Source organism: Sardina pilchardus, chromosome 24 (genome assembly GCF_963854185.1).
Source record: "Sardina pilchardus chromosome 24, fSarPil1.1, whole genome shotgun sequence".
Lineage (NCBI taxonomy): Eukaryota > Metazoa > Chordata > Actinopteri > Clupeiformes > Clupeidae > Sardina > Sardina pilchardus.
Window position 1 is genome coordinate 26,840,775 of NC_085017.1, and position 17,905 is coordinate 26,858,679.

The 17,905-nt window shown below is 45.2% G+C and overlaps 2 protein-coding genes across 5 annotated transcripts in view; one reads left to right on the top strand and one right to left on the bottom strand.

Moving 5' to 3' along the window:
• Positions 1–5,550, top strand: part of spire1a (spire-type actin nucleation factor 1a) — a 39,879-nt gene extending 34,329 nt beyond the window's left edge. For 2 of the 3 annotated variants that reach the window (XM_062528820.1, XM_062528821.1), the window contains 6 exons: positions 474–500; positions 1,558–1,695; positions 2,054–2,124; positions 2,266–2,293; positions 2,451–2,593; positions 3,152–5,550. In XM_062528820.1, coding sequence (XP_062384804.1) covers positions 474–500; positions 1,558–1,695; positions 2,054–2,124; positions 2,266–2,293; positions 2,451–2,593; positions 3,152–3,407 — 663 coding nt within the window. In that variant the 3' untranslated portion in view covers positions 3,408–5,550. The remainder of the gene's footprint in view (positions 1–473; positions 501–1,557; positions 1,696–2,053; positions 2,125–2,265; positions 2,294–2,450; positions 2,594–3,151) is intronic. The other variant, XM_062528822.1, reaches the window with a different exon arrangement.
• A 5,027-nt stretch (positions 5,551–10,577) lies between these two features.
• klhl38a (kelch-like family member 38a) lies at positions 10,578–17,852 on the bottom strand. 2 transcript variants are annotated; one of them, XM_062528825.1, is made up of 4 exons: positions 16,005–17,852; positions 13,233–14,589; positions 12,671–12,776; positions 10,578–12,478 (listed from the first exon to the last, which is right to left on the bottom strand). In XM_062528825.1, the coding sequence occupies exons 2-4, from the start codon at positions 14,586–14,588 to the stop codon at positions 12,189–12,191; spliced, it is 1,752 nt and encodes a 583-aa protein (XP_062384809.1). In that variant the 5' UTR covers position 14,589; positions 16,005–17,852; the 3' UTR covers positions 10,578–12,188. The 2 variants fall into 2 exon arrangements, with proteins under 2 accessions (XP_062384809.1, XP_062384810.1); XM_062528826.1 differs by lacking the exon at positions 12,671–12,776 and having other exon boundaries at positions 12,290–12,478.
• Positions 17,853–17,905: the final 53 nt, after the last annotated feature.

Sequence of the window (17,905 nt, forward strand, 5' to 3'; positions counted from 1 at the left end):
GTCTAATATTTGTGATATTTTTAACCATCCATCTTTTACGATATAGCAAGCAAAACCTTCATCTATCCTTATTGTGTTGAGATGTTTTTGTTGCGACCATTGATTTAAGAGCATTATAGAGCATTACTAGAGACAGCGGATAGTCTAGTCTTTTGAATGCTGAACATAAAAAATTAGGTTCCTTAGAGCTTCAGATTAGATCTTTTTAGTCATCTAAATGTTTGATATTTTAGTTAAATCTGTTAGGCTCCCTGCAAAAAACAGACTTAGCATATTTTCCTCTTTTAGAAAGTGAAGTGAGTCGAGGTTTGTAGGGCATCCCCCACACTTACTACACCACAGACATGGCCTGCTCAGGACCATGCATGCTCACATGTAAACACCAGCTCCTCTGCCAAAGGTTGGTTTGACATTGACAGCATGCGTCTGAACATGCACCCGTCTCACTGATGTCCTTTTTGTTTGGTGGCCAGGACGAGGTACCCAGCGGTTCCCGAGCGGTACGTTTGTCTGTGTGTCTGTCTGTGGCAGACAGGGGAGCAGAACTGGGCTTGCTCGTTGGGTTCAAGCTACTGTATGCTGCTCACTCCAGCACTAACATGGGGAGACCATGGACCATAATGGCCAACAGAACTGATTATCCAGCGCATACATTCTTTATATATTCTTTGTGTGTTTGCAAACAAACACACTTTCTATATCTGTCTTTGTGTTTAACACATGAACGGATTTGTTGGCCATTATGCGACTTGGAGCATTGTATGTATGAACTGTGCTGTGTGCATCTGTGCGTGTTCATCTCGATTTGCTTTGATTGAAGGGCTCATGAGAGTGTAATTGCCAAGAGACATGCCTGAATATTGCCCTATGACTGTGTGTTTGTCAACCCTAACAAAACAACTGCAGTTTTAACAAAACAAAGCAAAAAATCATAACCTCTGCTATTGAGTACTACTACAGTCAAAGTAATCAGTGAAGCAGACTATTATTACTGCAGTGCGTTTTGTGTGATCACAAGCATCCATGCACATCCAAGAACACTCCATTGAAGTGGCTCCACCTCAGAGCCGTTTGTTACAATAGGTATTGTTCCAGAGACGCTTTGCTGGAGCCCTAACCCCTGAGGAAAAAAAAAACCCTTTGCTAAGCATAGCCATTATAAATCAGCGCCAAGAAGCAACTGTAAGCAAATTCACAAAAAAAGTGTGCTATTATGCTATGCTAATAGCTATACATCTCCTCCAGGAGGACAAGGTAACTGCTGCATTTCATGTTTAAACGCCTTCCATCTCATTCCCATCGTGTGAGGCATCTGTTGAAAAGTCATGGCCTGTGTACCATGGCACCGGGGTTTGATGTGGTGCCAACAGACAATGCAAACCCGGGTCATGCACGATGGTCATGTTTTTCGGGTGTGGTCCTGTCTTGAGCGTGTGCTGTCTGGACGTTCCCATCGTAACATGTGCTGTGGTCCACCATGGCATGCTAATTTGGTGTGGTTTTGTAATGGGTGTTGCCAAACGAGGTCTGATTTTAAGTATGGGGTCTATATTTCAGGAGGAGTTCTGCTATCCTGTGGAGTGCCTGGCCTTGACTGTGGAAGAGGTGATGCATATCAGGCAGGTTCTGGTCAAGGCCGAGCTGGAGAAGTTCCAACAGTACAAAGACGTCTACACCGCCCTGAAGAAGGGAAAGGTGAGCTGGGCTGATCCTCAAAACCGATACTATGCAAACACGATGTACACAAACATGCAAAACACTGCATATTAGATATTACTCAAGAATCACTATCTGTGCAATTGTCTGTATTGAGCAGTAACTACCAAAGCACTGAATATGGGCAATGACACAAGACCGAAAGACATTATTTCTATTACATCTAGTTACCATCTCATTATTTTGTAGCTTATTTCACTTTAATGGGATCTTGGGATGGGAGTGGCACTCATGGAACTGCAAATGTAAACAAACTTGCCGTTAGGCAAACCGTCGTCTGTGTGTTGTGTGTTGGGAGCTTCTCTAACGCAGTCTGTCCATCTCCACCCTACTGCAGCTCTGCTTCTCCTGTCGCACCAAGAAGTTCTCCCTCTTCACCTGGGCCTACAGCTGCCAGTTCTGCAAGAGGTGGGTGGAACCTTCCAAGCCTACATCACATACGCCCAGTCCAGATAAAGTCTGTCACATGTGACAAAGGAGTGACGCGTTCAGTATGACTAATTGTTACTCTTTTTTTTGTTGTTGTTATTCTGCTGCCCCACCTTTCAGACCTGTGTGCTCTCAGTGTTGTAAGAAGGTAAGCCCATTTCTCAATCTTCACCGCCACTTTAAAAAGCCTCATTTTAAAAAAGTCTGTGTGGAATGCAAATGCAAATATCTTCATACCTTACCGTCTCGATCTCCTATGCTGCGTGTATATGTGGCGCCGACTAAGTCTGTGATTCTCGTTTTAGATGAGGCTGCCGTCCAAGCCCTATGCCAGTCTGCCCATCTACTCGCTGGGCTCCCCTGCCAAACCCAAGGAGGAGGCAGCAGCCCCGGCCCAGCCAGAGAGACCCTCGTCCAGCCACGGGCACCGCCGCCACAGCTTCCGCAGGTACAGTACCCTTCATCAGCTACAGCTTAAAGGGACACTTCACCGATTAGCATTAAGCTTGGTATCTTTAGAAAACCAGTCATGTTTTTGATTGGCCGTGCATCATTCTCGCAGTTTGCCTTGAGATAGGAGAAATACGGATTTCAATGTTGGACTTCCTGCTTTCAATGATGTAAAAATCATCATTTTACATCATTGAAAGCAGGAAGTCCTATTCATAGGTTTCATTGAAATCCGTATTTCTCCCATCTCAAGGCAAACTGAGGGAATGATGCACGACCAATCAAAAACATGACTGGTTTTCTAAAGATACCAAGCTTAATGCTAATTGGTGAAGTGTCCCTTTAAGGCTGCTCATAGCTGTTTGTATTTGACAAATGCACTACAGATGGTAGTTGGTTCTGTTGGTCTCAGAGATATTTTAGAAGGCTATTCCTTAGCGCCACTTAAGTGGTCAACAGCTGTGATCACATCGCCCCCCCCCCCCACACACACACACACACACACACACACACACAATGTAATTCTGTTTTCCCTTCTGTTTCCTCTGATGTGCAGGTTGTCTAAGCGCGGGGAGCAGTCGACCTCGAAAGACGAGATGGAGCTCCCCAAGGAGCTGACGGAGGACTGGAGCACCATGGACGTGTGCATCGACTGCAAGAAGTTCATCCACGACATCATCTCCTCCAGCAAGCGCAGCCTCTCTCTGGCCACCAAGCGCGCCCGTCTCAAGCGCAAGACGCAGTCCTTCTACCTGGCCTCCCCCAAGGGGGCCGACTTCCGTCCCACGGAGAGGACTATCAACGAGGTGTGAGGGAGAGGACTCCTCCCCGGTTTCGCCTCGCTTTGCCCTCTCACACACACACACACACACACACACACACACACACACACACATACATACACACACACGCCAACCACTACACTACACAACACTACACACGTCGGTGGCCATTTTAGACTAATCACAGTATGTATTATACCGGGGCTGGTTCTGTCCTCGATTGATTAGTCGTGTCTGTCTGCTCTCCTGCTTATTGTCACCCGTGGCGACGCTTCCGTGCGAGTTCCTGCCGGTGTTAAAGATGGCGATGGAACGTGTCTGATGGAGGGGACGGAGGTGTGCTCAGGCGAAGAAAGGCTTTTAATGGAATGGAATGGACAAGGACTAGAATGGTCAACCAGGTTGAGAGAGAATGACCACATCTGTTACGTCTGTAAATAGTTACATTACCACGTTCTCCCCCCACCCCAACCCCACCCACCCACTGCCAAGCCCCTTTACCCCTGCATCTCTCTCTCCCTCATCAGATCAAAGTGCCCGGGCTGACCAAATGGACCAGCCCGTATTTTAATGAGATGTCTCACCTTGAGTATGGGTCCTCAGAACCCACATCCTTCCTCCTCCTCCCACCCTATCTTTGTCTCAGGTAACCTTTGGTTTGGTCAGAAGCCAAAGTCGTGGACTACAGTAGCTCTTCCCAAATGTCCCCCTGACGCCAGCCCATACCAGCACACCCCACATTCAGGATGTGCATGACTCTACTGAGAGGCCTGATGGACTTAAGAAGAGCCTTTTTTTTTTTTTTTTTTTTTGTGATCACAGATATTGAGGAAACGTCAGATGTTTAGGCTGTGGAACGTGTTTAACTGCACTAGGCCTGAGAATGTATGTTTTTTTTCTAATGGGACCACTTTGATGGTAACTTTACTAGTGTGTATGTAAACTAGTCAGGACCTTAACTGTACATAAGCCGAAACATCCATTTCCTTTTCCCAGACCCTTTCTTGTGCAGGGAGGATGGTGCATGTACATGGTAGATTGATTAGTCTGACAGGTACAGGCTCCATTCGACCCAACTGGTTTGACCAAATATTACTTCAATTTCCCCCCTCATTTGATTGTCATGATTGCTGCTTGATTTATTATGAAATTTCGGAAACTAAGAATATACGTTGATAACAGATTTGATTGTCTGAAACGTGATTCAGATTTCCATGTGTATATTATATATATAGTTTTTTTTTTTTTTTTTTTTCAGATTTTGATTCAAAGATGAAGGCAGTGAGTTTTGTTTTGTCTTTTTCTTTTTACAGACATGTTTTCTGTCCGTTACAGCACGCGTTTGTTTCTTAAATAGGTTGCTTGGTGCCAAATGTTCTCTTCACATACGGAATGGTATATGTTTTGGGCCTGTTTTTTGTACATAGTAAAATCACTTGTGGACTTTTTTTTTGCGTTCATCCTTCAAGTCACATGTCCAGATCACTCTAAATGATCTGTACCTCTAACATTCAAATATGGATTATAGTAAAAAAAAATGAGTATATTATCTTAATATTATAATTTGTATCAATATGTTCATGGAAACAATTGATGCGATGTATTTCATTTTTAAGTAATGCACTATTTTTGACAAAATAATTATCATACAGCACTTTTACAGGAGAGCGGAACTTGTAGTTAATTTTTAAATGCATATTTAAAGTCCTCTGCTTTTTTTTTTCTTCTGGTTTTGTTTTATACTTTGAGGTCAAACTGGTCAACGGTGCCATAGATTCAGAATTATGCACAGAATACTTTTTTTCTTGAATTTTCCATACTTTTTAAAATTTAATTGGCATCTCCTTTCCATTAACAGGGTAAACGGTTGTTGCTCAATCTGCTGTCAGCAAATACTCAACATTTGTTTTAAGGGTCCAAATGAATGATTTTTTTTTCTTTTTTCTTTTTTAAAAAAGAAAATACTGCCTGTAATTTGTTAGTGATCAGGAAGCCTTGTGTGATTCCTCATAGTTTGAAAAATAAGAATGAGGTTTAAAATATTTGCAAATCCACATTGACTACCTGTTATGAATAATTATGTGCATGTTAAAAATGTGGCTGTAATTTGTTTTCTCTTTTTTTAAAATTGGAAAAATACAATAAAATGATGAAAGTAGTGTTGAAATTTCAACCCTTCTGTTGTGTGTATTCTATCTTTGGTACGATTGTCTCTTTGTGTAGTTTATTTTCAGTTAGGAATTTCCTGACTATACATTCCCGGCTTATACATTGATTTTGCTAAATAATACACGGGGGCAGTTAGTATGGTATTAATATGGTTTTGTTTCTTTTAACTTGCATAAACCACTGTCCTGCGACTTACTGTATACACAATGCGGCTTATACCCTGGAAATTACTGGACTGTGAATACAGTACGTTTCTGCTAAATGTGGCTATAAAGTATCCTGGGCCACCTGCTATTATGCCAGTGTATGAACACTGAACAGATGAAGGGACTGGGGATGGGGGGTATACAAATCCGCATTACTGCATTACCACCATGCATGAAAATTAGGAGGTAGTGTAATAAGATTAATAATAATACTATTATGATGTCTCACTGTCAAACTGCAGATATAATTCTTTGTAAAAAAAAACCTTGGCCTGGCCAAGTGTGACACCCAGTGTCCAAAATGACTTACTGCAGTGCTACACTACACTACATCCTCTGTCCTCTTGGCTTTGAAAAACATAATCTTGGTTTTAAGAAATGGGTAATTGGTTGAAAATTATAACTAATCTTTCATTAGTTTTGGAGTGATAATGATAGTGTTTCCAGATATGTGGTGTGTTTTTCATGAATACATTATAGCTCAACTTCAACTACTGTGCCTTCGTAAGGCCATGGGGTTTTGTGGCATACATACATACATACATTATATATATATATATACTGTATATATATACATAATCACTGTACCGACCCTGATTAACCATGTGTATTATTTCAAATGTATTTTACAGTATATACTACATTATACATTAATAAAACAAATAAACATAGTTAATCCGGATCGGTACAGTGAAAATAAAGGGAAGTCATGATGACACATACAAGTCTGTGGTATTTGGTAGGCCCAAGTATAACTGGTATTGGTATTAGAACAAAGTAACATTTCATACACCATCTGAGTTATGTTAGTTAGAGGATTGGTCTTTCTCTTACCTAATCTAAGGAGACCCCTTTTGGGGGTCTAATGGAAACATTAGTGAATTATGGTGTTCCAGACAGATATCCTCCTGAACATCAGAACGATTCAAAAGAGGGTGCAACATGTTAAGCTGACATTAGGGGTATTAGGGGAAGTGTTTGAGATGCTGAAGCTGAAGGCAGATGACATGACCAAAATGGAAAGGGAATGTGCACTCACCCTGGGTAAGACGGCTATTGCCACGAGTGTGGATTGCACGTGGAATCTTTTGGGATGAGATACTCCTTAGGAACTAAGGGGCTGCAACTCATGCGTTCATGCTGGTAATAATCATTACATAAACAAATGCCACTACAAGGGTAACCCCACAGATGGGGCAGTGTACCAGGATCATATTGTATAGTATAACGTACAGTAGTATAACATCATCAACATACAGTAGTAGAAGCAGGAACCTCTTCCTGAACAAATGAAGGTGAGCCTTGCCATGCACATCCATAACAAATTGACAAATGCTGGCTTAAAATATGGGTTAAGGAGGTCACCATCATACCTCACAACATCATAGTTTGGAGAAACCAGTGGTTTGACCTTGTGTCCTCCTGCAATGTCAAGCAAATTCAAAAGCCAAGGCCAGGACCATGAAGCGATGTTAAAAGGTCAGATGCATCTAAAGAAATACACAAAAATATATTTTTTAAAAGGCACTTGTAGAAGGTAAAGCATAAATATAAAACATGCAGTCAGTAAAAACTGAGTCAGTCTGAATAAGAAATCTAAATCAGACATATTCGGTCTCTTTGTCACACTGTCACACTGTCTTTGGCAGAAATGCCCTTCCCTACCACACCAATGTACAGTCACCTGAAGGAGTGGAGAGGAATGAAATTAGCTGAGTCATCTGTGATTATGAAATGCAGGTCGTATACTGAGGAGGAAGGCCGGGGTGAATTGAACCAGGACCACTGCAGTTTATCCCCTAGTTTCATGAAGCAAAATCGGTGTTCACAACAGGGCTTCAATCTGGAATAAGCCATTGTGAATAGAAAGAGTTGTCTGTATTCCTGTTTGACTGAATAGCTTTTGATTGCTAATGAGTTTGCACATGCATTATTCATACTGGAAATGTGTGCCCCTGCTCTCAAAAGGCTGATATGAGGAGTATTGAGAGCACACACCCTTGAGAAAACCCTGTGAATGATGACCAGCAGTCACCCCAACTCTGAGCGCTGGTTGGTTAATCAGTCAGGAACCTTGTCTACTCTAGTATAGGTTAGTACTTTGGTTGAAGACTTCATTGAAAAATGAAGTTGCTGCTGGAAGTGGTGTTGGTGGGTGGCTATAGGTGCCACTCTTCCCTCTGGCCAAAACACTGTTGTGGGAGATGCCGTCCTTCGGATGAAATGCTAAACAGTCCTCATTTTGGTTTACAATGGCCGGCGTGTGACTAAAGCAAATGGCAAAGAGTAAATTCTATGGGATTCTGGCTAAATTCCCAAGTCGACTCATTCAATCTGGCCCCCTAATCTTCCCCCAGTGTAGCTGGCTCATTAATTAATTCATTCATTCCCAAACTGCCCACTTTGAGTTGGTGTGTGGTGCGCATTCTGGCGCAGAATGGCTGCTGTGCAACACCCAGGTGGGTGCTACAGTATACACATCAGTGGTGGTTAGTGAGGTAAACACTTTGGTTGTCACGATAAAGTGCTACATAAATGTAAGCTGTTGTTATTGTTTTAATCAAGGCCACTGTTGTTAAGAAGCTTATCTACTCAAATGTGTGGTTGAGTCAACATTAGCAGTTATTAGCTGTTATTAACAGATGAAAAAATAAACAAATAAAATACCTGGATCCATTGGGACATGAAGATCTTAAACATTATTTACAAGTTGCCTTTCACATTACTGTAAAGGCACAGTCACACTGAATGAACAATAGGACTAAGCAGTTTACTCAGTTCACTGAATTGGACAGTGTCTAACAGCGCGAGAAAAGCTCAATCTTTCCTCTCCAAGTACTCAAAATGTGTTTTCAAAGGGTCCAACAATGAATAAGAAATACTGCCTGTATTTCTGAACAGAAATCCTTCTGGTCCATCATAGTTTGAGAAATGAGAATAAGCTTTACAATGTTGGCAAATCCATTCTATGCGTTTTAGAGTTTATTAATGTAGATGTTAGAAATGAAACATCGAGAGTAGGCTTTAGAGTTTGAAATATTCTTGTATAGTGTATTCTGAATGGGTGTTTTGTTGCCTGGTTGATCATGTTCCTGTTCGATGGGAATTTGTCCAGTAGAGGGCAGTGTGGAGCTCTCAGCAGAACGCCCAGCTTTTTCAATAATTAAATCGAGTTGCTCCTACAGGGCCCTGACCTGACCCACCTGTTTGTGCCATCTGCTTCAGCTCATCCTGTCAGTGTCCCCCAGCCAACACCTCATTACGGAGTCTGACGCCGCTCTCTCCACAAAGCACTTGTGTTAGTCTCTTTGTTGAGAGGTGTGCTATAGTGGTTGCAGCCCTCAGCATGGACCATCAGGAAACATGGATCCGTAATGTGCCGTATATTTTTTGAAGGTTACATAGGGCATTGTAGAGAGATCAGCACTTATATGTTTTTACCTCCGCCAAGGAGATTATATTTTCATCAGGGTGTGTTTGTTTGTCTGTATACATTATGGGTCTGTTTGTTTGTTTGTCTGTTTGTTCGCAAGATAATTAAAAAAGTCATGAATGGATTTCGATGACATTTTCAGGGAAGGTCTGAAATGACCCAAGGAAGAAACAATTACATTTTGGAAGTGATCCGTATCACCGTCTGGATCCAGGAGACATTTATGTTTTCGCTTGGTGGAGGTCTGCGCTCTCCGAGTGCTTTTCTAGTTGAAAAACTGTAATCTTAGATGTATTCTCAATAAATGTTCATTCATGCATGTCTGTATGTGAGATAAAAGTGAACGTTAGAGTTGAAGATACCTGACAAGCTGTATGTAGTATTGATCCTCTTGGCTGAGTGATACCACCTGTTGAGTCTCACAGAGAACGTAAATCCATCTCTGGTGCGTGAGTGTGTGTGTGTGTGTGTGTGGTGGGTTGGCGTGTAAAAATAACTCCACGATAACTCAGACATAATACACGTATCAAAATTCAGCTAGTTCTTTCATTAAGTCTCGGTGTAACCCTGTATGTGGTAACACGAGTGGCGCTGCGGCGCTTAGGAGCTGGCCAGTGGCAGCGCTGAGAGGGAGTTGACAGCACAGCGCTCAAGCAGACCTAATGGCTCTACTCCTCGGGGAACAGGAAGATATAATAACACGGCCCCCCCCCCCCCCCCCCCCGTCACAGCAAAGATCTGAATCAGCCAGCCTGGTCTGCACTCTCCTCTCGGTGTGTCTGAGTGTGAGGGAGAGAAGGTGAAAGGGTCTCTGTGTGTGTGTGTGTGTGTGTGTGTGTGTGTGTCTGAGCGTGAGGGAGAGAAGGTGAAAGGGTCTGTCTGTGTGTGTGTGTGTGCCTGCGTGTCTGTGTGTGTGTGTGTGTGTGTGTGCGTGTGTGCATGCATGTGTGTGTGTGTGTGTGTGTGTGTGTGTGTGTGTGGTGTGGGTGTGTGTGTGTGTGTGTGTGTGCGTAGTGTAGGCGGTGTGTGTGTGCTCGCTCTCTCGTGCGCCCATCTGCTCCAGCTCGGGGGCCACGTGAACGTGACACTTGACGTTCGGGCACCTCTCCCGTGCGGCTCTAAGGTCACGTTTGATGTCAGCCAGTGCCAGGGAACATGAGTCAGGCCACTCACGGAGCGCCACTCAGCCCCCAGCGTCTGGCCCATAGCGTGGCCACCACAGAGGGCAGGCTACTGGGAGACATGGCATGAGACTAATGGGGTCACTTTTAAATGGCCTCTCAAGAACCTGGGTCATTTAATGTCGCCCGCCCCCCCCCCCCCCCCCCCAATCACCACTTCATATCTGTTCATCTCTTCCGCTTCACACACTTCACCAAACAATGACCCCTGTTTTTTTTTTTTATGTATCGCTTTGGATTATAGACATGTTTTATATCAAATAATTACAAAACAGTCACAGGAAGAAAATAAAAGAGACAAAAAATAGAAATTCACAGTCTACAATCAAATTTGAAACCTCTGCAGAACTTGTCATTGGATAGTGCATTTGTATACTGTACAAAGTAGTAGCGTTGTGGGTGCAAACATGACTTTGTATAGTGTCATATACATGTGGCTCCAAGACTAGTGCAAAACAGGCCTGTCTTAGTGGCTCCTGGTTCCCATGACTACAGTTGTCAAGGGCTATCTGGCGCCGCAGGGTGAAATGTGCTTTAGCACAGAATGGAATCAGCTGGATATAGGACACTAGTGGGGACACCAGAGACGCCTTTCCTCTTCCCTCCTGTAGTTGTGTCTCAATGGTATTTAAGGCACTCCTAAGTGACCTGCAAGACTCACAAAGCACTCAGTGAAGGGAAATCTTTGAGTCAAGGACGTCTCAAAATGACTGCTTTTAAAGAAGGCCAAAATGCCGTCAAATGTGCTTTCATCTCCATTTTGCCTTCTCTCTCATGTCCTAGCCCTTAACTGTCAATTGTCTTTTCTCGTACGTTCTCCGTAGGATCCACCTTTATTGCCGTACGGGAGTCATTTCTGGAAATGTGTCATCACGGGCGACAGACAGAGAGTCTTCATCTCCAAACGCAATAACAGCTTGCGCTCGAGAGCAGATCTCTGAAGCGGCGAGGGGAGACGGTTAGACGGGCGGAGAAGCGCATCCTGCTGCTCTCTCATCACACAAGATGGCTCTCGTTGCTCCCGCGCGCCCGCCGAGGGGACTCAGCCAAAACCAATCATCTCCTCGCGTAAAGTGGCCGCGTGGTCTTGGGGGCCGTGGGCCACCTGCTGAATCTCAATCACTGCGCGCGCTATTATCCCAAAATCGCACAGCTCCTGTTATCTAACATTGGGCAATTCTGTTAGCATGTGCGAACGTTAGCCCAGGGTTTCAGGGCAGGAATGTATATTATCCACAACGTTTTACTTTTTTTTTTTAATGCCTTAATGGTGTCAAGTGGTGTCAATGCTTTTCTGATGGGAAAAAAATCTCTATTGGTACCCTTAAGCGATAAATAGACCTCCAAACCAAGTTGTCCTATGATGCAGACTAATATCCAGGCCCCTTTTTCAGTTCTATTTGCAGGATTAGATGGTGAGGAAAGAGTATTTGGGGCACGAGCCACGCATCAGTGAGGTCCCCAATCTGTGTGCACAGCAGCGGAGTGTTGCGCTCCCTTGTCCCCTGGGCACATTACCCACACACTCCCTCGGGGCATTGGATGTGACAACTCGGCTCGCCAGGCCCAAAATCGCCTTTGATTTAGGACGCGGCAGATGCTCCAGCTCCAGCTGCATTCCCCAGCGCCCGCAATGCAGGGCGCCCCATACCGCCACCGGGGGAATCTGAGCAGGCCTAGATGCTTCCCAGTGCCAGCTGCGGGCCCATAAGTCTTGTGCCGTGCTGAGGATTGAGGGGCGAGAGGGGGTGGGTAGGGAGGGGGGGGGGGGCATCTGAGAAGCGACGCGTATTCGTGCGGAACTTCACTCCCCTCTCGGAGCTCACGGCGGGTTGGGCCTGTTGGAGACGCAGACGAGCGGGAGGGAGCCGTGGTCGAACAGCTTGTACGGCAGCGAGCCTTTGGAAGTCCACACGTCCGCCTTGGGGTCGTAGCACTCGAAGCAGTCAGAGTCTTCGATGGCGTCGTGGCTGTTGAGGAAGCGGCCGCCGGTGACGTAGAGCTTGTTGTTGATGACCGTCGCTGAGTGGTGCATCCTCCTCTCGCGCATGTTCTCGCACTTCACAAACTTGTTGGCCTTGGTGTCGTAGGCGATGACTCGTCTGGTGTAGCCTTGGGGAGAGAGGAATGGCACCTGTTCATTTGTCTGACCATTGCCCCACTTCAACATGCTCACCATCTCCATGACACTCACAAACTCCGTTTTAACTGTTTAACTTTAACTGACCTGAATTTCTGAGTTCTGCTACTGAAAGACGTAGATATGTTAGAGTATGAGATATACTGATGGAAAGCTAAGCTCACCTCCAACAATGTATATTTTGTCTTCTATCACAGCAGCAGGTGCACACACGTTCTTAACTGTCCTGGTTTCCAGCCTTGACCAATGATTGCGAGAGATATGATAGACCTTTAAGAGATCAGATTATTTAATCACCATTATTGATTACCACATTTTCATACAAATTCTGGATACACTTCTCTCAGTGTTTTATCACAATTTAGTAACATCCTGAATATCACTTTACATACAAAATAGGAGAGATGAACTTAGATTTGATTCTACATTTAAAATAGGAGTGATTAACTTTGATTCTAAGTGAAAATCTGATTGAATTCAGCAGGTCATCATCTCCATTTAGCACCATGATTACCTGAAGTTCAGAACTCAAGTCAGTCAGTCAAACAATTTACTACATAGCTATAGACACATAAATTCTTTCCACTGTGAATCCTTTGAATATTTGTCTTAGCTGCATGTCATTCTCCCTGCATGCTATTTTGGACACACATAGCATAACACTATTTGTTTGTTTATTTATTTATTAACCTATAATGCCTGGAATCTCTTTAGGATTTTCTTTACCTGAATTAATCTGACTGGGTTCTGCATGGCATCCTCCCCTCCAAAGACGTAGATCCGCTGGTCGTTGGCAGCCACGGCTGGGTGCAGGACAGGCGTTGGCATGGGCGCCATGGCCTCCCATTGGTTGAACATGCTGTTGTACCGTTCCACAGCGCTGGAGATCTGCTTGTCCGCTCCGATGCCCCCCAGAGCGAAGATGAAGTGCAGGTAGGAGACGCTCTGATGGGCGTAGCGCGCCTCCAGCATGGGCTCGGCCGTGCGCCACTGGTTGGTCTTGAGCGACAGCGTGTACACGGTGGCGCTGACCGCGCTGTCGCCGGACGCCAGGCTGAGGCTGAGTCCGCCCACCACGTACAGGATGCTGTGGATGCACACGTACGCCGCCTTGTAGAGCCGCAGCGGCAGCTTGGCCAGCCACTGCCAGCGCTGCGTCCGCTCGTCGTAGAGCAGGGCCTCGCGCGACGTCTGCTCGTTGTTCTTGCGCCCGCCGACCACCACCAGCGTCTCGTGGCAGGTGTAGCGCCGCGGCGTGGTCCAGAGCGGCTTGAGCTCGCCCGCGCACTTGGTGCTGACCGAGAACATGAGCCGGCGCACCGACTCGATGATCTCCGTGCACAGCGTGGACGACTGGACCAGGGGGTCGTTGGCGATGAACTGGAAGAGGTACGTCGGGTGGATGTAGCGCAGGCGCACCTTCTTGAAGAGGTCGTGGATGGCGCCGCGCCGCGAGAAGGGGTCGTGGTGGATCCACGCCAGCAGCGTCTCGAACACCTGCTCCTCCTCGGCGCAGAGACGGTCGTCCTCCAGGTAGCACATGAGCTCCGGCAGCGAGAGCTCGCAGAAGTCCTCGGACGCCGCCACGTCCGAGAAGCTCCGCACCGCCATCTCCTTGGCCCGGTCGCGCAGGCTGTCCGAGTGCAGGATCTCCGAGAGGCGGATCATGCTCAGGCAGTTGTCCGGGTTGAGCTGCCCTTGCAAGAACACGGAGCAGGCCTCAAACAGGCGTCCGTACTGCAGCATGGATGCCGCCTGCATCAGTGGCAGAACTAGCTCCATGGAGATGGTGATGGAGCCGGTGTAGACGTAGTCCACGATGCCGCTCAGGACCTCTGACGAGATGCCCTTCAGGTCCACGCGAGCCTGGTTGCTCTCTCGGAAGTTGCTGCAGAACATGGCACGGAAATAGGGGCTGCTGGAAACCAAGACGTTCCGATGGCAAGGGATCTCCTGGTCCTCTGTGCACAGGAGAACATCTGTAAAGATCTGCTCATGACGAAGACTGTTCAGTTGACTTAGCAAGTGTGTTGGCAGCTCCTGGTCCTTGAAAGGAAAAACCTCGAGTGATGAAGTAGCCATTCTGTAAAGGGAGAGGAGAAGAGTGTTCCCACGTTATTCTTTGTTTACTGCCCTAGACTGGAGTAATTCAATCTCCGGTCTTGATTTTCTCTTCCTGCTCAACCATTTCTGAATGAACAGTGCTTCTTTGATTACCTAAAGTACACCCGTTTAGCTGATGTATGGTAGACCAGTGAAAAATAGAATAAATGGTCCTTGCATTTCCCAAGGCCCTTTCAGGGAGTGCTAATACACTTGGATACACTTGGGTAATACTATTGAGGAACAGAGTCTAAATTCATTGTACATCTGTATACCCTGAGGGTGTACTGAAGCTTTCTTCCTCTCAAGGGACATCCAAGTTAAATAATCCACTCTGAACCTACAATTACAAGGAGGATAAAGTACCTCAGTGCAGCGTATTACAATTTAGGAAATGTAATAATAGTGTTTGCCACCATGTCGCGACCAACATGTGCCACAAGATATACTTGTCGCTCTCACCCTCATATCCTCTGGTCTAGTTGTTTCAACCTTTGCCCTGCTGCGACATTGACCTTGATGTGAGGACCAGTGACACCATACACAGCTTTCTATTTTCACACTCCATCATAAATCACCATGATGAATTTGTGTAGCGCTTGGCCAGTTTCCCCTCATCAGAGCCATCTTTATCAAAACAGTTATGTCACATCCCAGCTGTCCCCCCCTACCCTCCCTGTTTGGTTGGTTTGCCCTTGACTGCTTATGTTCGTTTAGACTGGGACATGTCATAGGGCTATTATCAACACTAAGTCGTCTAATCACCCCAGAGACAGCTACTGATTTTACTCCACCCTGGATCACTGGGGCCACCCCCTACTGTTATTCCAGGCGGTTAATCATTATTATTTATTAATAACTACCAGTGCTGCCACAGATGGTGACTGATGGTATTCCCCAGTCAGATGAAAGCATTCAATGGTCAAATAATAACTTTGCTGAAACTGAATTAATCAAGTTCCATTTTTGGATTCCCAATGTAAAGTTGATGTCGAACAATTACAAACCTAAAACGTTTTTGTGTATTCTGTCAAATGCAAAAGGCAGAAAAAAGGCTTGAATATTCAAAACCTGTACATATAAATTGTATCTCACTTTAGACATAAAAAGCAGCCTGTTAATTGATCATGCTCAAGAAAATAGTGGCGAAAAAGTCCTCTGGAATGTCTGACATCATTGCTCTTGTGGCCTGGCACAAATACAGACAGGTGGAAGAGCAAGAAGCAAATTAAACAGTCCAATAATGCATTCTCAGAAAACTATTCAGTCTAGAGGCAAAAATGACTCATTGATCTGCCCTGTTATTGACAAGAAGGAGGCAACACTCTCTGAGTCAATAAGCAAGCGTCACAGCGTCGCTAACACAGCCCGCTCCAACAGAACATGATCTCTTACCTATCCCTCTGCTCTCCCTTTTCCGCTGAACAAACTTCAGCCAGTTTGCTCCCCCGATCACTCGCGGATCAGCTGAGAGAGAACCGCTTGCATTTCCCCCTGATGCGTCGCTCTTGGACCACTGGTAATGATTGCTGGAATCGCGCGTGGAGAAAGTTGGGTTCTTCGATCGGACCATGAGGCCGCTGTGTACATACCAGCTGCTAAGAATAGTCCAGTGGGTCGCGGGTGGGGGTGGGCAGGGGAATGCTCCCTGTGTGTTTACTATGGCTGGGATGCAGCAACACCGGCATAATTGCCACAGCAGGGGCGGCATGGGGTGGTGGCGGTGGAGAGGTCTGCTGACACCCCTTGGCGGGGCTCTGTAACCCAGGAAGAAGGGTAAATATAGCCCAGTGCTGAAGGGTTGGCTGAGTCGGGTGGACAGCTGAACCCCCAAGGCCTGGTTACCTTGTTTTGCCTACAGGAGGGGCGGAAGGAGGACACACTCCCGTCCCTTTTGGGTAACTTTCGTGCACCTGCCCTCTCCTCCCTCTTTGCTTCAGCACCATTGTTGAGATGTTACTCATGGTACCCTGATCTATAAAATATTGAAAACTGAACTCTGGTCTTTTTTCTACGCAAGAGAAATCTTTGAGAAAGAAGTGAGAGAAAATCATTTCCAGCCACAGTCATCATGGAGTACTGTAGATAAGGACCCGACCTGCAATCAGATTAGTTCTGATCAATAAATATTAGCGCTACTTCAGGTTGGTGTGTGCTTCGGTGTGAAACTTTTTGCCAAAACAAACAATTACAGGGAAATCGCAGTCCCCGACAAAAACTGTGCTAAAGCAGATAATGACCCTAGACAAGCCTGAGGTGATGTTAGGTGAGGCTGTCCCTGCAGGTTTTCATAAACAGTTGCTTCCCGAAACCTCATATGTTTCTGTATCTTTTGTTCTGAATGCCCATACAGGCCCATACACAACAAAAACATATTTGAAATATATTTTCCACAACATATTTTTGAAATATATGTAAAAGTTCTAAATTGGCCCACAATTACATTTTTGACACTTAAAAATACATTTCAATATCTTTTTCCTGAGTGGGTTGGCAGCCTATGAATAAAATATCTTCTGTAGGCCTATTCTCATTCAGACACAGGTGTTGACAAAAATGGTTAAACAGCTCAGTTGTGTAAAATGTCACTCCCATCCTCAGTCCCTTAGAGGACCAGCTGGGCTATTTTGCGTTGTCCCGAGGCACTGAAAGTGAAGACGAATTACTGTCATGTTTGCTTTGCTGCAGGAGGAGAGGAAAGGAGATATGCATCTGCACAGATTGAGTATCACTGCAGCATAGGGATGTGATGTCAGCTAACCAGTTATTGGCTTGGCAAAAGCATGGACCTCTGACATGGGGACTGCAACCTAACACTATACGTATTGGCCACCAAGAGCAGTGGTATGCGCCTGTTATCTTTATGCTGAACTTGACCCTCATCTTTCCTATCCAAGAATTTCATGGCAAATTTAAACACTACATAAATTTTGTGTCACTACATCTTCATAAAGTCTATGTCTGTCAACATCGGAAGTATCAGCACTATTTAGCCTACTCATGATAAAAAAAATCAAAGGAATTTCAATGAGGGGTAACAGCAAAAGAAAATGACATCAGGTTTTGACACTGATGCTCAGTGACAACTTCAGAAATAGGCTCATTGTTAATGTTGGGTCTAGCCTTGGCTACTGCATAACACTTTTTCAACAAAGAGTGGCAAGAAACTTACATCTTGATCACATTATCCTTTCTCATAGCACTGTTGCCTAACAGCCTCCTATGCGACGCTGCATTGTCACTGTAGCCCAAGCATGTAGTAATAGACCTTTAAAGGCTACCATCACAGCTAATCA